This window comes from Toxotes jaculatrix, chromosome 9 (assembly GCF_017976425.1).
Source record: "Toxotes jaculatrix isolate fToxJac2 chromosome 9, fToxJac2.pri, whole genome shotgun sequence".
NCBI lineage: Eukaryota > Metazoa > Chordata > Actinopteri > Toxotidae > Toxotes > Toxotes jaculatrix.
The window spans coordinates 11,345,519-11,361,403 of record NC_054402.1 but is presented as its reverse complement, the minus strand read 5'-3'; the positions used below and the strand labels follow the sequence as shown (position 1 = coordinate 11,361,403).

The 15,885-nt window shown below is 42.2% G+C and overlaps 1 protein-coding gene across 2 annotated transcripts; it reads right to left on the bottom strand.

Annotated features, from left to right (window-relative positions):
• Nucleotides 1-532: 532 nt before the first annotated feature.
• On the bottom strand, nucleotides 533-15,390 carry egln2 (egl-9 family hypoxia-inducible factor 2). 2 transcript variants are annotated; one of them, XM_041046538.1, is made up of 6 exons: nucleotides 15,102-15,390; nucleotides 12,944-14,442; nucleotides 4,425-4,544; nucleotides 4,014-4,150; nucleotides 2,556-2,623; nucleotides 533-2,413 (listed from the first exon to the last, which is right to left on the bottom strand). In XM_041046538.1, the coding sequence occupies exons 2-6, from the start codon at nucleotides 14,210-14,212 to the stop codon at nucleotides 2,361-2,363; spliced, it is 1,647 nt and encodes a 548-aa protein (XP_040902472.1). In that variant the 5' UTR covers nucleotides 14,213-14,442; nucleotides 15,102-15,390; the 3' UTR covers nucleotides 533-2,360. The 2 variants fall into 2 exon arrangements, with proteins under 2 accessions (XP_040902472.1, XP_040902473.1); XM_041046539.1 differs by having other exon boundaries at nucleotides 12,944-14,302.
• Nucleotides 15,391-15,885: the final 495 nt, after the last annotated feature.

The following is a 15,885-nucleotide window of genomic DNA, read 5'->3' as shown; positions in this document are numbered from 1 at the left end:
CTAAGCATTCTTGCTCTTGAATGTCATTGCATCAGCTTACCACACTGGAGGAATCAAAAGCACATTAAGGAAAGCAAAGTCTACTAAAACAGTATCTTCATCATGTTTATCAAGAAAGAAATAATCTTATATACCAGTGTTTTATTATTGAGTTGTTTGAGATGCCTCTTGCCAAGTGTCTTTGAACCCTGGACGCTGAATCACAGAACACTTACTTTTGGTTTATTGATAACCACTAAAATACAAATGTCTGTCCTGGAAGCCCCACATACTAACATATTCATCAGTTCACTATCTACTATCTACCCGTTCTGCTATATTTAAACACTTGGTGACAACTACAGTAAATGCTTTGTTTTTTTGCTCCTTGTCCTTCAAATTGGAACTTTGGTGTAATCTCCTCCACATTGAGATGGGAACATGTTCGATACTGAATAAGTTTTGGTGAGTTGGTTCTTATTTCTGAATATGGACTAAGATGCAGGATAAAACTAAGATTTAGCTCAGATTTTTCCCAGTAAATCAATTACACTTTGTTTACAAAAACAGACAGGTTTTAATTAAATACTCCAAATTTAAAAAAAGAAAAAGAAAATAGGCAAACAATTTCCATTTGTTCTCATTGTTTTAGTTTCTATTGCATTTGAATGACCATATTATCCACAGCATAAAGGCATTAATCTACATTTTAGTTCTATCTTTTTCTATCATTCACGCATGGCATTACAAACAATAAAGTGCTTTTTAAAATAACCTTCTCTTTAACCAATCTAACATCAACTGTCTCTTCAAGACAGTGGAATTTGTCACATACATGTCCAAGTACACATTTACACACATATACTCAATCCCACACATGAGCAGGCAATATTTTGATCCTGCAGTTCACATACAGTGTATGCTTAACTCTGTGCTTTATACTGTAAATGGTCTTAAGTGCACAGGTTGATTGAGATTATCTTTCTGCTAAGTACTGTTTAGTATAACTTTGTCATTTTTATTCTTTTTTTAAAATCATTATTATTATTATCTGGTGTTATCCATCTTTTCTGTGTTTGCATGTGTCTTTCTGGGCAGTTTTTTTTTTCCGACAGCGCCCACATTGCTGATAGATACTGTTTCCATCATGTTGAGAGCAGGTAAGAGTCAAGCTGAATCTGCATACAGGCATATGAGCATACACACACACACACACACACACACAAACACACACACATGCCAGCACACAAAACGCGCTCATCAAAACCTGTTTTGACCCCTGTCTCTGGACAGCTTGCCTCTTGTCTCAAGTGTGAGCCGTGTGTTTCAGTCAAACAGAAAGTATGCAGAAAAGCTTTGTGTACTCTAGGTTCAGTCTTGAAAATCTGCTATGCACATTATAACAACTTAAAAAAAAAGAAAGAAAGAAAGAAAAGAAACATTCATGCTGGATTCTCTGGGTTTTCGTGGCACTAACATTTAGAGGCTCCTGCAAAAGACTTTTTTTTATTCTTGAACAGATATAATAAAGTCCTAGAATAATACTTGAACTATACTTAGTGTGCTATACAGAGTAAAACTACAGTGTAGAGTTGTCCTCATGCACTGATTATAAATTGTGAGTACAGCCCTGTATTTTCAGGGTTAGTGCTTGAGCCAGGACTGACTTGAATGAGTGCCACTTTCCACTATATCATGGCCGAGAATCACTTGATGCCTTATGAGCAATTTCTTTTCTGAGTCTCTGTCTTTACACTGACCACACACACACACAACACACACTTGCCCACATCATGAGACAAGGGGACCATATCACAGCCCAGGGGAAATAAGGAATTTCAGAGACAACACAAATTGATTTCTACTCCTTGCACCCGTTTTCCCCACTGTCTGTCCACGGATGGATCATTTACGCTTCTTGTGGTTGAATTGAAAATGACACCAGGGTGGAGTAAAACAATGATTTCTCAATACATCACGACATCACTCTGATAACTGAACAGGTAAAACTGCAACAAAATAAAATTAAGGAGTCTGTTTTATTTTCAGTTAGTTGTCTTCATAGATGATTCAGTGAGACTGTCGAAGTTATTTTCATCTTCTTTCGCCATGACATGTAATTCTGATCTCACCTTTCCCATACAATCCAGCCCATTGTGCTCTATATCTGCCACATCTTTGATCAGCTGCCCAGTCCCATGGCAGGAAAACATTACATCACAGCCTGTGACGCGAATCTGACAGCTGGCAATGTAAGAGTGGCATGGCGCTGCAGAGATGACTGACAGTTTAACAGTGTCTCCCTTTATGATCACGAGGTCCATTAGCAGTTCAGGAAGGCACATAATATTTCAGAGTGCTCTCCAGTGATTAGATGAGATTTATGTCTTGCTGTTTTGAGTGACAGGCACTTGAACACCTTTCTGTCCTGTTGCTATGGACACAAGCATCATAAGAGAAAGAGATTATTAGACACATACAATATTAAGTTGCACCAAGTATAACCAGAGGCCATACAGTGCATAAACATGACAGGAAAGAAACCGATATGAGACGATGACTGTGAAGAAACATACCCAATCTGTATTTCTCTTTAGCCTCTGCTCTCTCTTTGGCATCAAAGTACCAGACTGTGATGGCATAGCTGTAAGGCACAAGAAAGGGAGAGAGAAATAAGGCTGAGACAAGAGCTAACATCTTTTTCAAATATATGATATAACTCCATTTCAGAAATGAAATATCTTCTACTCTAAGAAACCGACTGGGTTTTGGTTTGAGTCAAAAACGCCCTTGAAAGAGCCATCAGCTAGCTGTGATATAAAATATAAATATATAAAAATGACGCTGATAAGAAAAAAGTTTTGCATTTAAACGTCTCTGAAAGAAATAAAGCCACTGTTTCTGAGTCTAGTACTGACTAAGCCAATTTCTTTAAACTTCTCTGACTGAGAGAAATTGTCTGTCTTCATTATTCTGCTAAAGTGATGCTTGAATAATCTGTCAAATCAAAAAAAAGAAGAAAGACCCGAAAAACTCTTCTTAGTGATTACGTTTTAGATGCTAGTATGCAGCTGCTGGATGAAAACAAACATGGACAAAATACCCCCAAAACACATCAAAGGGTCAAATTTTGATTTTAAAAGGGTTATTTCTGACCCAGAAAGAGAGAGCAAATTATAAACAAAGTCTCATTAATCAGGTTGTAGTGAGTCAACAGCAGACTGGGCAGCAGAGAGTTAATTTCTACGGTTTCTAGTCTCTCCTGTGGGGCTGTGTTGTTTATTCCTGTCTCCCATGTCTGTGCCTCTCCAGCACGAGTCGTGCAATCGAACCTTCCTCCCCTCTCCCTCCCACCGACCCCTCAGGAAACACATACTTCCTGCCTCCGGCCCCACCTCGCCCCCCAGCAGTCAGATGGAGAGGAGAGGAGACGAGAAGAAATGCAGGAGTAAAAGGATATGCATTATACTCCCTCAGTGGAATATTTGGTGTTATAATTTACAAGTGCTTGTACCAGTGTGCTTACGTACAAAGCAGGTCTGTGAGATGGTTTTTCTATATGATTGTCAAATCAATTTTAATTCTACCTCTTTTTAACTGGCTGAATTTCTAAGAATGCAAACAACACTGTCAAAGTTTTTGAGTCTGGTGGTTTAGAGCAGGGAAGGCAGCAGAGAAATGGAAGGCGAGGCGCGATACTGAAACACAAACAGATTCTTCTTTGTCTCCTGCTCTGTTTGTGTCTGTTATCTTCATTTAACCCACTGAGCTTGTTTATTAAATATTTATAATAAATCTACTTGTGTTTTGTGGGCAAACAGTGTTCAATTATTCAAAAACTCACTGAGAGTTTATAGTAAATAATTTTAATGATGATAATAATCGTTTCGGTACTATGATTGTGCACATATTTGCAATTTTTGGCAATGTTGTGAGTGTGCCCTGTCTGTTTTTATACAATACAAAATCACAACCTTATAAGAATTTGTGTGGGTGTGTGCATGAACTGTGTAGACAGTAAAAGTGTTACTAACCGAGTGGAGTAGGCTGGCTTCACTTCATGTGGGTTCCTGCGGTCAGACCAGAAGATGAGCAGCCGGTCAAACAGAGGTTCGATGTTGGCTACAACATTTTTGCCTTCTGGGTAAATCTGCAACAACCCTCCTTGTTTCTACAAAGACAAATACACAGAAAACACACAATTCACTCTTACTTGCAACATACTTAAAGTATATATGTGAAGCCATATGAATTTTGGAAGGATAGTAAATACCTGCAGTTGACAATGAGTATTTTATTTCTTTTTGTTGTGCCACATTTTAATCAAGTTAAACTCAGTTACACTGAGAAGGCATAAAGTGTAATAAAACTGCACTGGACATACAGTTTTTGTAAAGATCCATATTTAGCTATATAAATTAAACTGATATTGATAATAAATGTACCTTCACATCCCAGTTCTTGTTAAGATAGTAGATACAAGTGATGCAGCGTCCATCACCGTTAGGGTTGTCAACATGGCGGACATACCCTGCTCCGTTACCTGGGTAACAGGCAACCATGGCCTAAAAACAGAGGAAACAGGACCATTAGTTGTGCATTTGTGTCAACTTTAGACCATGAAAAAACACTTTTGTGCAGCATCATGACAAAAAAAACACATGTTGACATTGACTTAAGTTATTTATTCTCTTTTCAAGATACTGGCTTTTATAAAAAGTGAATTGTGTCATGGATTATTTTACAAACACAGAAAGGAAAATGTGGGAGTCGAGTCCACCTGTCCTGAATGGCTACACTTTGAGGAACTACAGGTGATCATGAGTATGATGAGCTCGAGGTGACCAATCAGCATTTACAAATTTCAGTCAGTACAAGGGAAAAACAGCAGACACTTTGGTGACTGTCTGGTCTACATTCCATCTTTAGCTGGTCCATCTCTTGCCATTTGGTTTTCCCTCTACTCCACAGTAAACTTTTTTTCCCGGGCGGACTATTTGCATATTCAGTGTAACATCCCATAATGGAATTTGCAAAACACACACACAATCATGAGAGGGAGAAGCAGAGAAATGTGTCAGAGTTCAGCTGTTGTTCCCAGCTACGAAACGATCTGCAGATAGAGTATCCATGTTCAAACAATGGTCTCGCGCTGGTATTTCCCCTGCTTGACGTCTGTGTGTTGGAGGCTGTGAAGCCGGAGAGCGCTGCTTTCTCTGGAGAGTCCGAGGGAACCAAGACCTGCGTGAGAGCTCCTCAACCAATGCACACTGCAGGCCCGGGCCATTAGAAAGCCACGTGACTGTAGATGTACTGTAAGCTAAGAAACAAACCTACACCTGGGTCAAATGAAACGAGTACAAGACTAGGTCAGTTGAATCATGCTCACGTTTCAGGCTGCAGTTAATAGTTTATAAAACCGTCTTCATCAGCTCTAGCTTTCAGTTTCTGTCTCTTCAGTAAAGCAAGAAAAGTGTGCAGCTGATTCACTAACTGACATCAGCCTGTACTGACAGAGAGAGATTTTAGGTGATAATAGCTGGCAGCATGTAGAGTAATAACTTCTCTCTTATGTCTCCAGGCTGACTACAAAGGAAGATACTGTCACTCTCTTGACTTATATTGTTGTGCATGGGAAGCAAAAGTTACAATATCAGAGTCAGTGCATCACTTCAGCTCAGCTCTGGGACACTATCATTCATGACTAACAGGTTCTGCTCTGCTGCAGTATCGATTTAACTTGCCTGACGCTATCATTTAAGCTCTAGTACTACACCGTGAGAGTCTTAACCCTGAGGAAATCAAAGAGCACTCACATAGATTTCTAAGACAAACGCACCTGTCCTCGTGTAGTTTGTGAAACTCAAATAAAAGTGACGGTACGTTTTGTGTAGGAGGGCTGTGGTTAGAGAGCTCATTGCCATCCTCCTCCTCCTCCTCTTGTGGTATTTGCCTCTTCATTCACAGCCAAGTGAGTTTGGTTGTACTGTGTGTGACTCTGCTCAGCCGCCATTGTCAGCTCTCATTACTGACCAGCGCTCGCAGTCAGAGCTCATTAACCTCCGGACCTTTTGCTCCGGGCTCCAACTGACAACCAGACCTGCTGAGTCAAAATGAACCAAATGTACGTGAAGAAAAAAAAAAAGAAAAATATGTGTATGCACATAATGATCATTAGAAACATTAATGTAATCCGAATGTGATTTAGAGTAATTGGAACTTGTCACAGGAAACCAGCAAATCACATTGTGAGCCAGCTGTCAGTAATGGAGTTATTAAAAAAAAAAAAATTTATTCCTTTAATGTCAGAATTTTTGTCATTTTGTCTCTTCCTTTGTGTGTTTGTGTTTTGCACATGACTATGGATGTATTTCATATTAGCAGTTCGGATGAAGATACCCTGTGGATTTTTCTTTTAAGTAACAATACGGAGCAAAGTGATACATACAATGAATTTTGATGAGGAAAAGTGAATGTAAACATACATGCATTTGTTTACATTCACCTGCATTTGAACCGAGATGACAAAGAGAAAAAAATGCGAATTCTTGCCGACTATGCAATATCATCACAAGTTGTAGCAGGAAAAAGTACTACAGACAGAGGCTTGCTTTTAGATCACGTTTATATGTGACCTGCTGTTGTTCATCTTATACAATACTAATAACAGCTGATACACTGTCTTGTAGGGATTATAAAAATGTATGCAGATGTTCATTCTCAATATTTAAGAATCACAGTAAAATGCTATTTTCATATTTGTTTCAAAAACACACAAGGATAAATGTCCACTCTTATCATGTTTGCTGTCATGAAAATAAAACTTCTTTAGTATTAAAGTTCATTAGATTATTTCAATGCTTCCACATTACAAAATGTCAGTACTAAGGGTGAACAGGTTTTATTTTCATGCCAGAAATCATTGTATCAGAGTGAATATACAGGCATTTGACTCTTGAATATTGAGAGTGAACAATTCCATTAATCTTTTGTTAAATTAAACAAAAACAGTGTGGAAGGGCAGATTTTCTCTATGCACATATAAGGATGAGAGCAATTATTTTGGGTGTGCATGTATTCAAGGGGCTGTGTTTTCCCAGCAAATAGCTTTTTTCGAACTGGTAACAGTCTTAGCAACTGCAATTAACCACAATTAACATGTACTTTGCCACACCAGACAGATCAGCCCTAGCCTGCAGCATAAACACATCACACACACAAACACACACATAAACATATACAATGTCTATATCAAAGCTTACACAAGACAGGCAAACAATTTAGGAGGAAGGTTATGATATTTATTCTAAAAGCACGAATTAAAAAAAATAGACTTACTGCCACACGGTTTCAGTCTTCTATACACACACACACACATTCAGACTCAGACTCACACACACACACACACACACACACACACAAAATACTCAGGCACGCGGCGTGACACAGCATGTCTCGATCCTATCTGTCATTTCTGCCCTCCTCACTCCTTCATCTCTGCTGAGATCTGTGCCCACAGCAAGCTGAAGTCTAATTGGCACCAACCACCTGTCTGCCAGGCACCAGCATTAACGCCCTAATAGCAGCACTGGGTAGATACCCGGGCTGTCAAGGTGATGGCTGGGCAGGCAGAACAATCTGTTCTGGACAAGAGCAAAAATAAACTCCAATGCTGCACGCATTTTCTGATAAGAGGAATGATGGGGGTGTGAGGGGTGAGGAGGGGGAGAGGGGCTAGATAAGCCTGAACAAATACAGGCATTCGAAAGAATGAGAGAGAGGGAGAGAGAGAGAGTATGTATATGTGTGGGAGGGAGCTGGGGTTGAAACAGAGATGAGGATGTTGCTGGCAGACTGTGACAATGGCAGACAGCGAGGAGAATTTTAGAAACAAAATTTCTCAGTGTGGGGTTTCGGTGGCAGTTTTGGTTCTGTGATCATTCCAGGATTAGAACTGAGAAGTAGATATGGCAGTTTAAAGAACATCATATCTAACGCACACTACTGTCAAAGGGAGTTAAGATGTTAAGGTGGCTGTAGACTGTTGGTGAAATCTTGTTACTGAGGCACACAGAGGTGTTTCTATAATAAAACGAAGAGTTTATTGTTCTTTTGTGACGCTCGTAATTTTGTTTGATTAAATCAGATGAAAACAGATCAACATGACTTTGCGAAAACAGAACAAAGAGTTAGACAAAATGGTAATTTCATAAAGTTTGAGAGCGGTACAGCCCCGAGCCCTCGTGGGTTATTCGAAAGGTGCATCAAAGTCTGAGAGTCCAAGATCTTCCTCAAGGACAACTTTAGCACAACACAACAGATCTTTGTCATTTCCAGGGCTGAAACCAGTCAAGTCACTAATTGTCAAGCAGCACAGCCATCTTACTTAACTTCCACAGCTGATTACTCATACGCAGCCTGGATGACACAGGATGTGATTTAAAGCAGGATCTCTCATTATTAATAGTTTGTAACAGATTGAATTTGAGTGAAGCGAAGGAGATAAAGATCTTTGTGAATTAACTGAATTATGATGAACTGCTTTGTCACTCCCGGCTTATATCTGTGCGGTCCTTCCTGGTTCATGTCATTGCCCATTATTTCGCTAGGTTCACCTCTACATTATTGCTTCCATGGACTGGTTAATAGTTTTCTGGGCATAGGATATTCATTCCAAACTGACAATGGACTGTTTGTGTGTGAGATCTGGAGTGACCCTGGACTGGGTGAGGATATTTGATCCAAGTGACTCTATCACTTCAACGTCAGCTAACATCTGTATCCAGCCCCTGGGTTTACTGCAACATAAACAGCAACGCTGGACTGGTTTGCACTGACAGAGAAAACTGATCTGTGTTTTTTGATAGTAGGTGTACTCTTTACCATGAGAGGGTTTCGTGACTAAGGTTGCAAAGTATCAGCCAACAGCACCAACTAGAGTGATATCTGCTAGTGTGTATGTGTGTGTACCTCTGTGATGTCCACAGTGGAGATGTCACGAGAATACAATAAGCACAATAATCTGATGTCAAAAGCAAAGGGAAGAAGAAGGAAGACAGACGCAGTAACAATAACCACAAATATGACCAAATAGTCAAACGTCATCTTGTATTGATTACTGCAGTTATGGCCCTCATTATGCATGAGTCACCTCGGCACGTTAGGAACGGAACGCTGAGTTATGGTGGGCGTGAGAGTTTGTATGCAATATACTTGTTTAGACTGATAGAAAATGAGTAGGATGTTCATTAATGCTTTACACATATGATGCACATACTGTAAATGCTTTTTGGTGGACATCAACAGCACAACACAGTGGAAATAAACATAACATCAAAAGGAATATGAGGTAGCAAGGACCACACCTTAGACTAATGTTAAACATGTTTGAGTATGAAGTGCATTTGGAGCTGCAACTAACTATTATTTTCATATCCTTTCAGGGAGATGTGTTAAATATTTATCTGTCCATCTATCCATCCATCCAAACAAGCTAGCTAGGAGCTCTGTAGCTGTATTGTGTGTGTGCATGACTTCTGACTCCTGGCTGCATGGTGGCACTGCTGAGCTTTAGGAGGGGCATCTGAGGACATGCTGCTGCAGCAGACATTCTCATTATGCTGAAGCTCCTGCTGCATCGCCTCTTCTCACTCTTGCTCAACACCATCCTCCCACTCCTTTCTCCCTATCCCCCCCATTCCCTTCCACTCTCACCTCCAGTCAGTCCCCTCCCCCTTCATGTATCTTATTCCCTGCGCTGAGTTGTTCAGCTCTTCCCGATAATACAAGACTTTCCCACCATCACCTTGCACCATATTAACTGAACTACTATGCCTTTTGTTAACATTATAATCCTTCTTACTGTATGACTCACAGGCTGCAAAACCTTGCTCCTGCTGACTAATGGGAGTCAGGGTACAGAAATATTAACCGCTGCTGGTGAGGCATTATTTTGGGCTTTGCCAGCCCCTCTGTTTCTCTCTCCATCTCTTTCATACACAATGCGCAGATCGACTCTGTATGGGCCTGTTACCAAGGTAACGGCTGGGAAATATTTTGTCCAAATAGCGAACAAGGGGGTTGATAAGACAAAGGAGAGGGGGAGTGAAGCAAAGGACAGGGGAAAGGAAAAGGAGGTCAGAACAAAAGACAAGAAAGAGAATGGAAAAAAAATGAAGGAACGGGTAGAAAAAATAATCTTCGGTGGACAAAGAGGAGAAGGACGGAAAAGACGCAGTGACCTTCTATCTAGCTGTTCTCCTCCCAGATCCTCCTCTTTTCCTTTCCTATCACTTCCTCTCTCTCTCTCTCATGTACACTTCATCACTGTATCTACCACTATGCTGTCTCCCGCACTTCTCCACATGAACACCCAGCCAGAACATTTTGTACTGTGCAGCACTGAACTTTTTTTTAAAGGTACCAAGGGCAAATCAAATAATCTGGCCAGGTAACAACTGGTGTTTGGCAACTTAATATTTTTTTTACCTGGGAATCACTCAGTCATTGCCACGCCAAATAAGAGAGAATGAATAACTTATTAGGCAATAGCTAAATACAACATTGTAACCTATAGACTAAAACAGTGTAAGCTAACACTATAGTTAAGAATAAACGTATCTACTGTAATTCTACATCTCTCATAATCTGTTTCTTCCCAGTAACTATTTCTATGCACTTCTTTTGTCTGTTTTCTAACCTCATATAAGCACCCCACCAAGTGAAACAATTACAGAAACATGCATCAACACACTTTATATTCACCTCATTACAGTCTGCACTGATGAACAGCATAGCAGCAATCACATAAAGTTAGAGTGCTTTTCCTCCGTATTCATATCTTTTCCTCAGAGACGTTGTCTGTGCATTCTAAAAGAGCAGGCAGAGGTTCCTCTAAACTGAACAGATTCGCAGAGGAACTTAAGTATAAAAGCCGTCTGTTAACTCACCCGTTCTGCAACAGTCACTTAACTTTCCCAGCTTGCTGTCATTTTGTCAGAACTCAGACTAGGCATGACTTTGACTTGAAAGCAGCACAGTCAGTCCATGTGCGAGAGAGCAAAGGCTACTGACGTGAAGTAGACCCAACCAGCCCCTGTTTAAACACTGCGTAAAACTTATGTAAAGGACTAGACTTGTAGACAGGACAAGATGCTACGTATGACGTTACACAGATATGATGAAGGTTGTACGGCAAGTACATTGGGAAGAGAGTAAATGAGTCTAGCATGGAGATGGGTAGAGAGAAAGACACAACCCAAACATGATGGGTAGTAGTTTTAGACACGTTATCTGTATGTTAATTCAGGTGTAGCCATTTAATATAAATAACGGCCACTTCGCTATAAAAAAAATTGCTGCACATATATTTCTAAACATTTCCTCAGTAGTCTCATTTATAGCTGTGTTGATAAAGAAGTAAACCTGAGGTTGCCAGCTTGCAGGTAACAGCTTTCTCCTAATTTCCCCATGGGGAGCAATAATGTTGTGTCTTCTTTTCAGATCAGATCAGACATGGCATTCATCAAGAGCCCTCTTGGATTTCTTTTCCAAATGGGACATAAAAGTTTGACACAGTTTAACCTGTGTAAAACTGTCAAACTGCAGAGTTAATGAAAGTAAAACATTACTATACAAATATTTCACAATTTCCACCACTTTTTTGAGAGTTCATTTCGAAATTTACAATTTAAAGTTGAAAGCTGGACTAACATTTATTAAGATCTGCGGCTGACAAATGTTTAAATTCAGACCAATCTTCATCATCTGGATCTGTTATACTTTAAATCTTGACTGAACAAGGGGTGTGCTGAAACACTGAGAAGATGTTGGGTAACGGTCTAGACAGGCATGTAATGTTTAACTCAGCTGTCAGGAACCCAGGCCATGACACCACAGTATATCTCAGAAAACAATATTATTGTCACAAAATACAAAGAGACAGACAGAAATCCTGACAAGTTCTTAATCAGTTTTTCTCTTTTCTCTCACTGTTGCACCATTTTTGCCGTGTTACAAGCAGATTCAGATTGAAGAATAACCCAGATTTCAATGAGCATAGGTCACTGATATTACCTGGCTCATTATCTGGCTCAGATAACACAGGACTGCGTCACTGAAGGGGTGGGGGGTAGGTTCTCTGTCCTGGACACAATGTCCACAACTGTGTCCAGGACAGTGAAAACGACTGCCTACCAGGCCATCTGTGGACTAGAACAAAAAGGGAGTACAACAGCTAGTCCGTTTAGTGATTAGATCACTACCCTCAGTGGTGTGTGTTGTAATTTTTCACGGCTTTAGAAAAATACCAGTGGAAAAAAGAAATGGAGGCATGTTGTGTAGTCATGGTAAAATAAAGAGAAAACATGCAGCTCACAAGGCATGAGATATATGAGATAAAGGAAACAAACAAACAAAAACACACTTTCCTACCACGCGAGTGCCATGTTTGTATGGGTAAAAGTAGTGATAGAAAAAGTCTTCAAAGGCAGAGTTATAGCGATGGCAGAGGAGATACAGCCCCCAGAGTTTTTTTTTTCCTGGGTACAAGTGGTATGAAGGCAGGGACAGGGGCAAACTTAGGCAGGCCTAAACCCAGACACAGATACACACAGCGCCCCTTATCAGGCTCACATGTGCCAAATACACAGCAGCATCCTACCTGACGCTCTGTTCGCTTTCCCACTGAGGTGTGAGTGTGTGTGTGTGTGTGTGTGTGTGTGTGTGTGTGTGTGTGTGTGTGTGTGAGTGTGTGTGTGTGTGTGTGTGTGTGTGTGTGTTTGCTTGCCTGCGTGTCAGCATTAGAGAAGTAAAGATGGAGCAGAGCAGACATGACACAACCAGCCACACACTCAAAACTGAATGATGTTGTCAGGCTAACACTGCCTTTTCTGTAGCCTGTGTTTTCTCTGGCATGTAGCTTGATAACAAACATATCCTGTCCCCACCCTGTGCCTCCTCTCACCTTAGTGCGTCCATTGATGACACAGTCCCCCAGCTGTCCATTGGCAGCGCTGTACATGACGGCCTCATCGATGTGAGCCATCAGCGCCCCGATGCTCTCGCACCCGGGCTCGCGTCCCTCCACCCAGGCTATCTGGTCGCCCCGGATGCTCCGGGAGGGAATGCTCTTCTGGCTCACTAGCTGCCCACCCCGAAACTTCCCACTGCGGTTTAGGACCTCCACCTCCTCCAGGACCCTGTCACCCAGCTGAGGGCCCAGGAAGTTGTCCTTCACACAGATGCCATAGTATTTCATGCAGGGGACAATATATTGCAGCGCTATGCGCTCTGCTGACCAGCCAGCCCCTGCAGGGGGTGGTGGGTTCGGGATGCTGTTAGCCTCCACAGGGGAGGTCTGGCTGGGTGCAGCTGGCAGGCCTGAGGAGGCCACCTTGTGTCCGTTGTGCTGGACAGTGTGAGGGGCTGGAGGGGTGAAGGGAGACTGGGGTGTGACACAGTGCACATGACTGATGGCCATTTGGTTGCTCTGGGAACTGTTGCTGCAGTTGACAGTGACCGTGAGGGGGGCAACTGCTCTGGCCACCCTGGAGACCTCTGAAGATTTGTGGGCAGCACTTCCCTCTGCCAACCTCCTTCGCTTTAAGTCTGTGTCTCCCGAAGCAAAAGCAGGATCCACAGAACTTCCTAACCCCAGTGACCCTGTCATGAGTCCATTAACAGTTTCTGACCCCGTGTCCCGGTTCTCTCCACCTCTCCGTTTCTGTTGTTGCACCTGCCTGCCTTTCAGGTCACCATTGATCCTCCGCATCGCTATAGGGCACTTGTCATGAGCTGTCCGGTCCCCATTCTCCACCAGACAGGCTCTGCTGGTGAGGGGGTACATCGGGCCGCCAGTTGCTCCCGCTACCCCCTTCGTTTGTGCCGGGTAACCGTTTGGTGTGTGCGCCAAAACGCCTGCGTGACTTCCCTCCACGGTGGCAGATGGAGACACCACCCCGCCGTTGTAGAGCGGAACGCCGGTCTTGGACTGCTTCGTCGGTGTTGTGATTCCAGGGGAGTCGGTCTGAGAGGCCAGCCCCGCGAGTAACTCCGCGGCCGTAGGACTCCCGACCGGCGCCGCGCAGAAGCCGTTGAGCCCCATGTCCGCTCGATACGTGTGGTGAATGTCTGGCTGCTGGCCGCTCGTCCTTCCCTCCTGCGAGGCAGAAACAGCGACGGGTCCGCGGGAAGAGCTTGGGTTTAAAAGGTCCGTGTGTCCCAAGCTCTCCATTTCATCTCGTCATCTGCTGGATGCGCACGTAGCTCACGTCCTCGCTTCATTTTCTAGCTCAGCCGCTGCTTTCTCTGATGGAGAGGAGCTCTGCCACAGAGAGAGAAGAAGTTTCATGTCCAAGTCCTCTTCTAGTTGCTTTTATTTCACCCACTACAATCATTTATTACTCTCAAGCTGTGTATTTACTTGTATCCGTCTTATAAACATTTTGAGGCAGTGTAGGATATCTGTGGAGAGTAAAACGATACACTTTAGGCCTATTAATAGCACAGAGCAGGCCACTTGTCACGGTGGGCTGAAGTAAATAAATCTGCAGTATTTAATGGTGTAACAAATTCCAATACAGTATTTATATAGGCCTACTGAAATCATTTTAAGCAGGACAAGAAGACAGTGCCATGTAAAAGGGTTGTAGCCTATATAATTACAAAACTCTAAGACTGTCGTTAAATCAAAGCTACAGTATCTATTGCGGATTTTCAGCTGAGTTTTCATCTTTAAAAAGAAGGGGAAATGCTGAGGAATCAAGCCCTTACTTTTACTGACAGTTATTTATATCGAATTAGACTAAAATTAGAAATCAGACAACATCTCTACTTTAAATATAGTCTTATACAATTAAAATTCGTATGGGACTGCGATGAAACGGTCATTAAAACACTTCTATTTCGTCTTTGTCAGTTACTGATTCCCAACTTAGCAGCCTAATTCTTATAGGTCCCTCCATAACAATTTAGAATAACATTACACGAAGGCATTAACTCAGTTGAGAAACGCATTTCAGAGTGTAAAATAAAATAAAATATGCAGATAATAGCGAAAAGGGGGTGAGAAAAAAAAAAAGCAAGTAAAATTTTCTTCCAGCAGAGCACAGTCTACTGCTTACCTACGGCAGCCTACAGCAATGCAAATCCTCAGTGAGCGTACGTGACAGGCTGAGAGTACGCATGTTATTTCCGGGATTGTCTTGCCCGTGTGCGCGTCCCATCCAATTTTCTTGTCGGTTATAAATAATATCCAGGGGGGGGGGGGGGGGGGGGGTGACGGCCAACCAACGCCGGCCTGACACATTAAACCCAGCAGAAGGACAGAGGGAGATGCTCGGAGCCACACGAGGTCCCCTCAATCACCCCCCCAAAAAAGTGCTCTCCGTTGTGTCGATGAGTGTCCCCAGTTTGCGCTCTCTCTCTCTCTCTCTCTCTCTCTCTCTCTCTCCCCCTCCCCTCCTCGCTCCTCCCCCTCCTCCCACAGCCCGCTTTCTCCCTTTCTATCTCCACTCCCTCCTGTCATTTACACGCACACAGGCCATGTGACCACTACTACTGCCGACCTGAAACTGCACCAACAGACACCGCCCCATGACATTTTCTATACTGTTATTTAGCATATTACCGTAGTGCAACATAAACATATATAAAAAACTGTGCAGTAACACAGCTACCATTATATTCGTATTTTTTTCTGCCAGGGTGGTCTTATTTATTCGCTAGTGTACTAATCCATAAATCCGTGTAACATGAGCCCTTTATTTTACACATAATCAGCACGTTTCTGCATACTGTCAGCAGAAAAAAAAAAAAAAAAAAACACGCTGGAACGACTTGCAATCCAATCCAGTCCCTCCACAATAAATTCGACTTTTTACATGAGTGCAGGAAGTACTCACATCC

Coding starts and splice junctions, on each gene's coding strand:
- egln2 (XM_041046538.1), bottom strand. CDS start 14,212: ATGGAGAGCTTGGGACACACGGACCTTTTAAACCCAAGCTCTTCCCGC. Junction 4,545..12,943: donor TCATCAATGGACGCACTAAG/GTGAGAGGAGGC, acceptor CTCTGTTTTTAG/GCCATGGTTGCCTGTTACCC. Junction 2,624..4,013: donor AAGCCAGCCTACTCCACTCG/GTTAGTAACACT, acceptor TGTGCCTTACAG/CTATGCCATCACAGTCTGGT.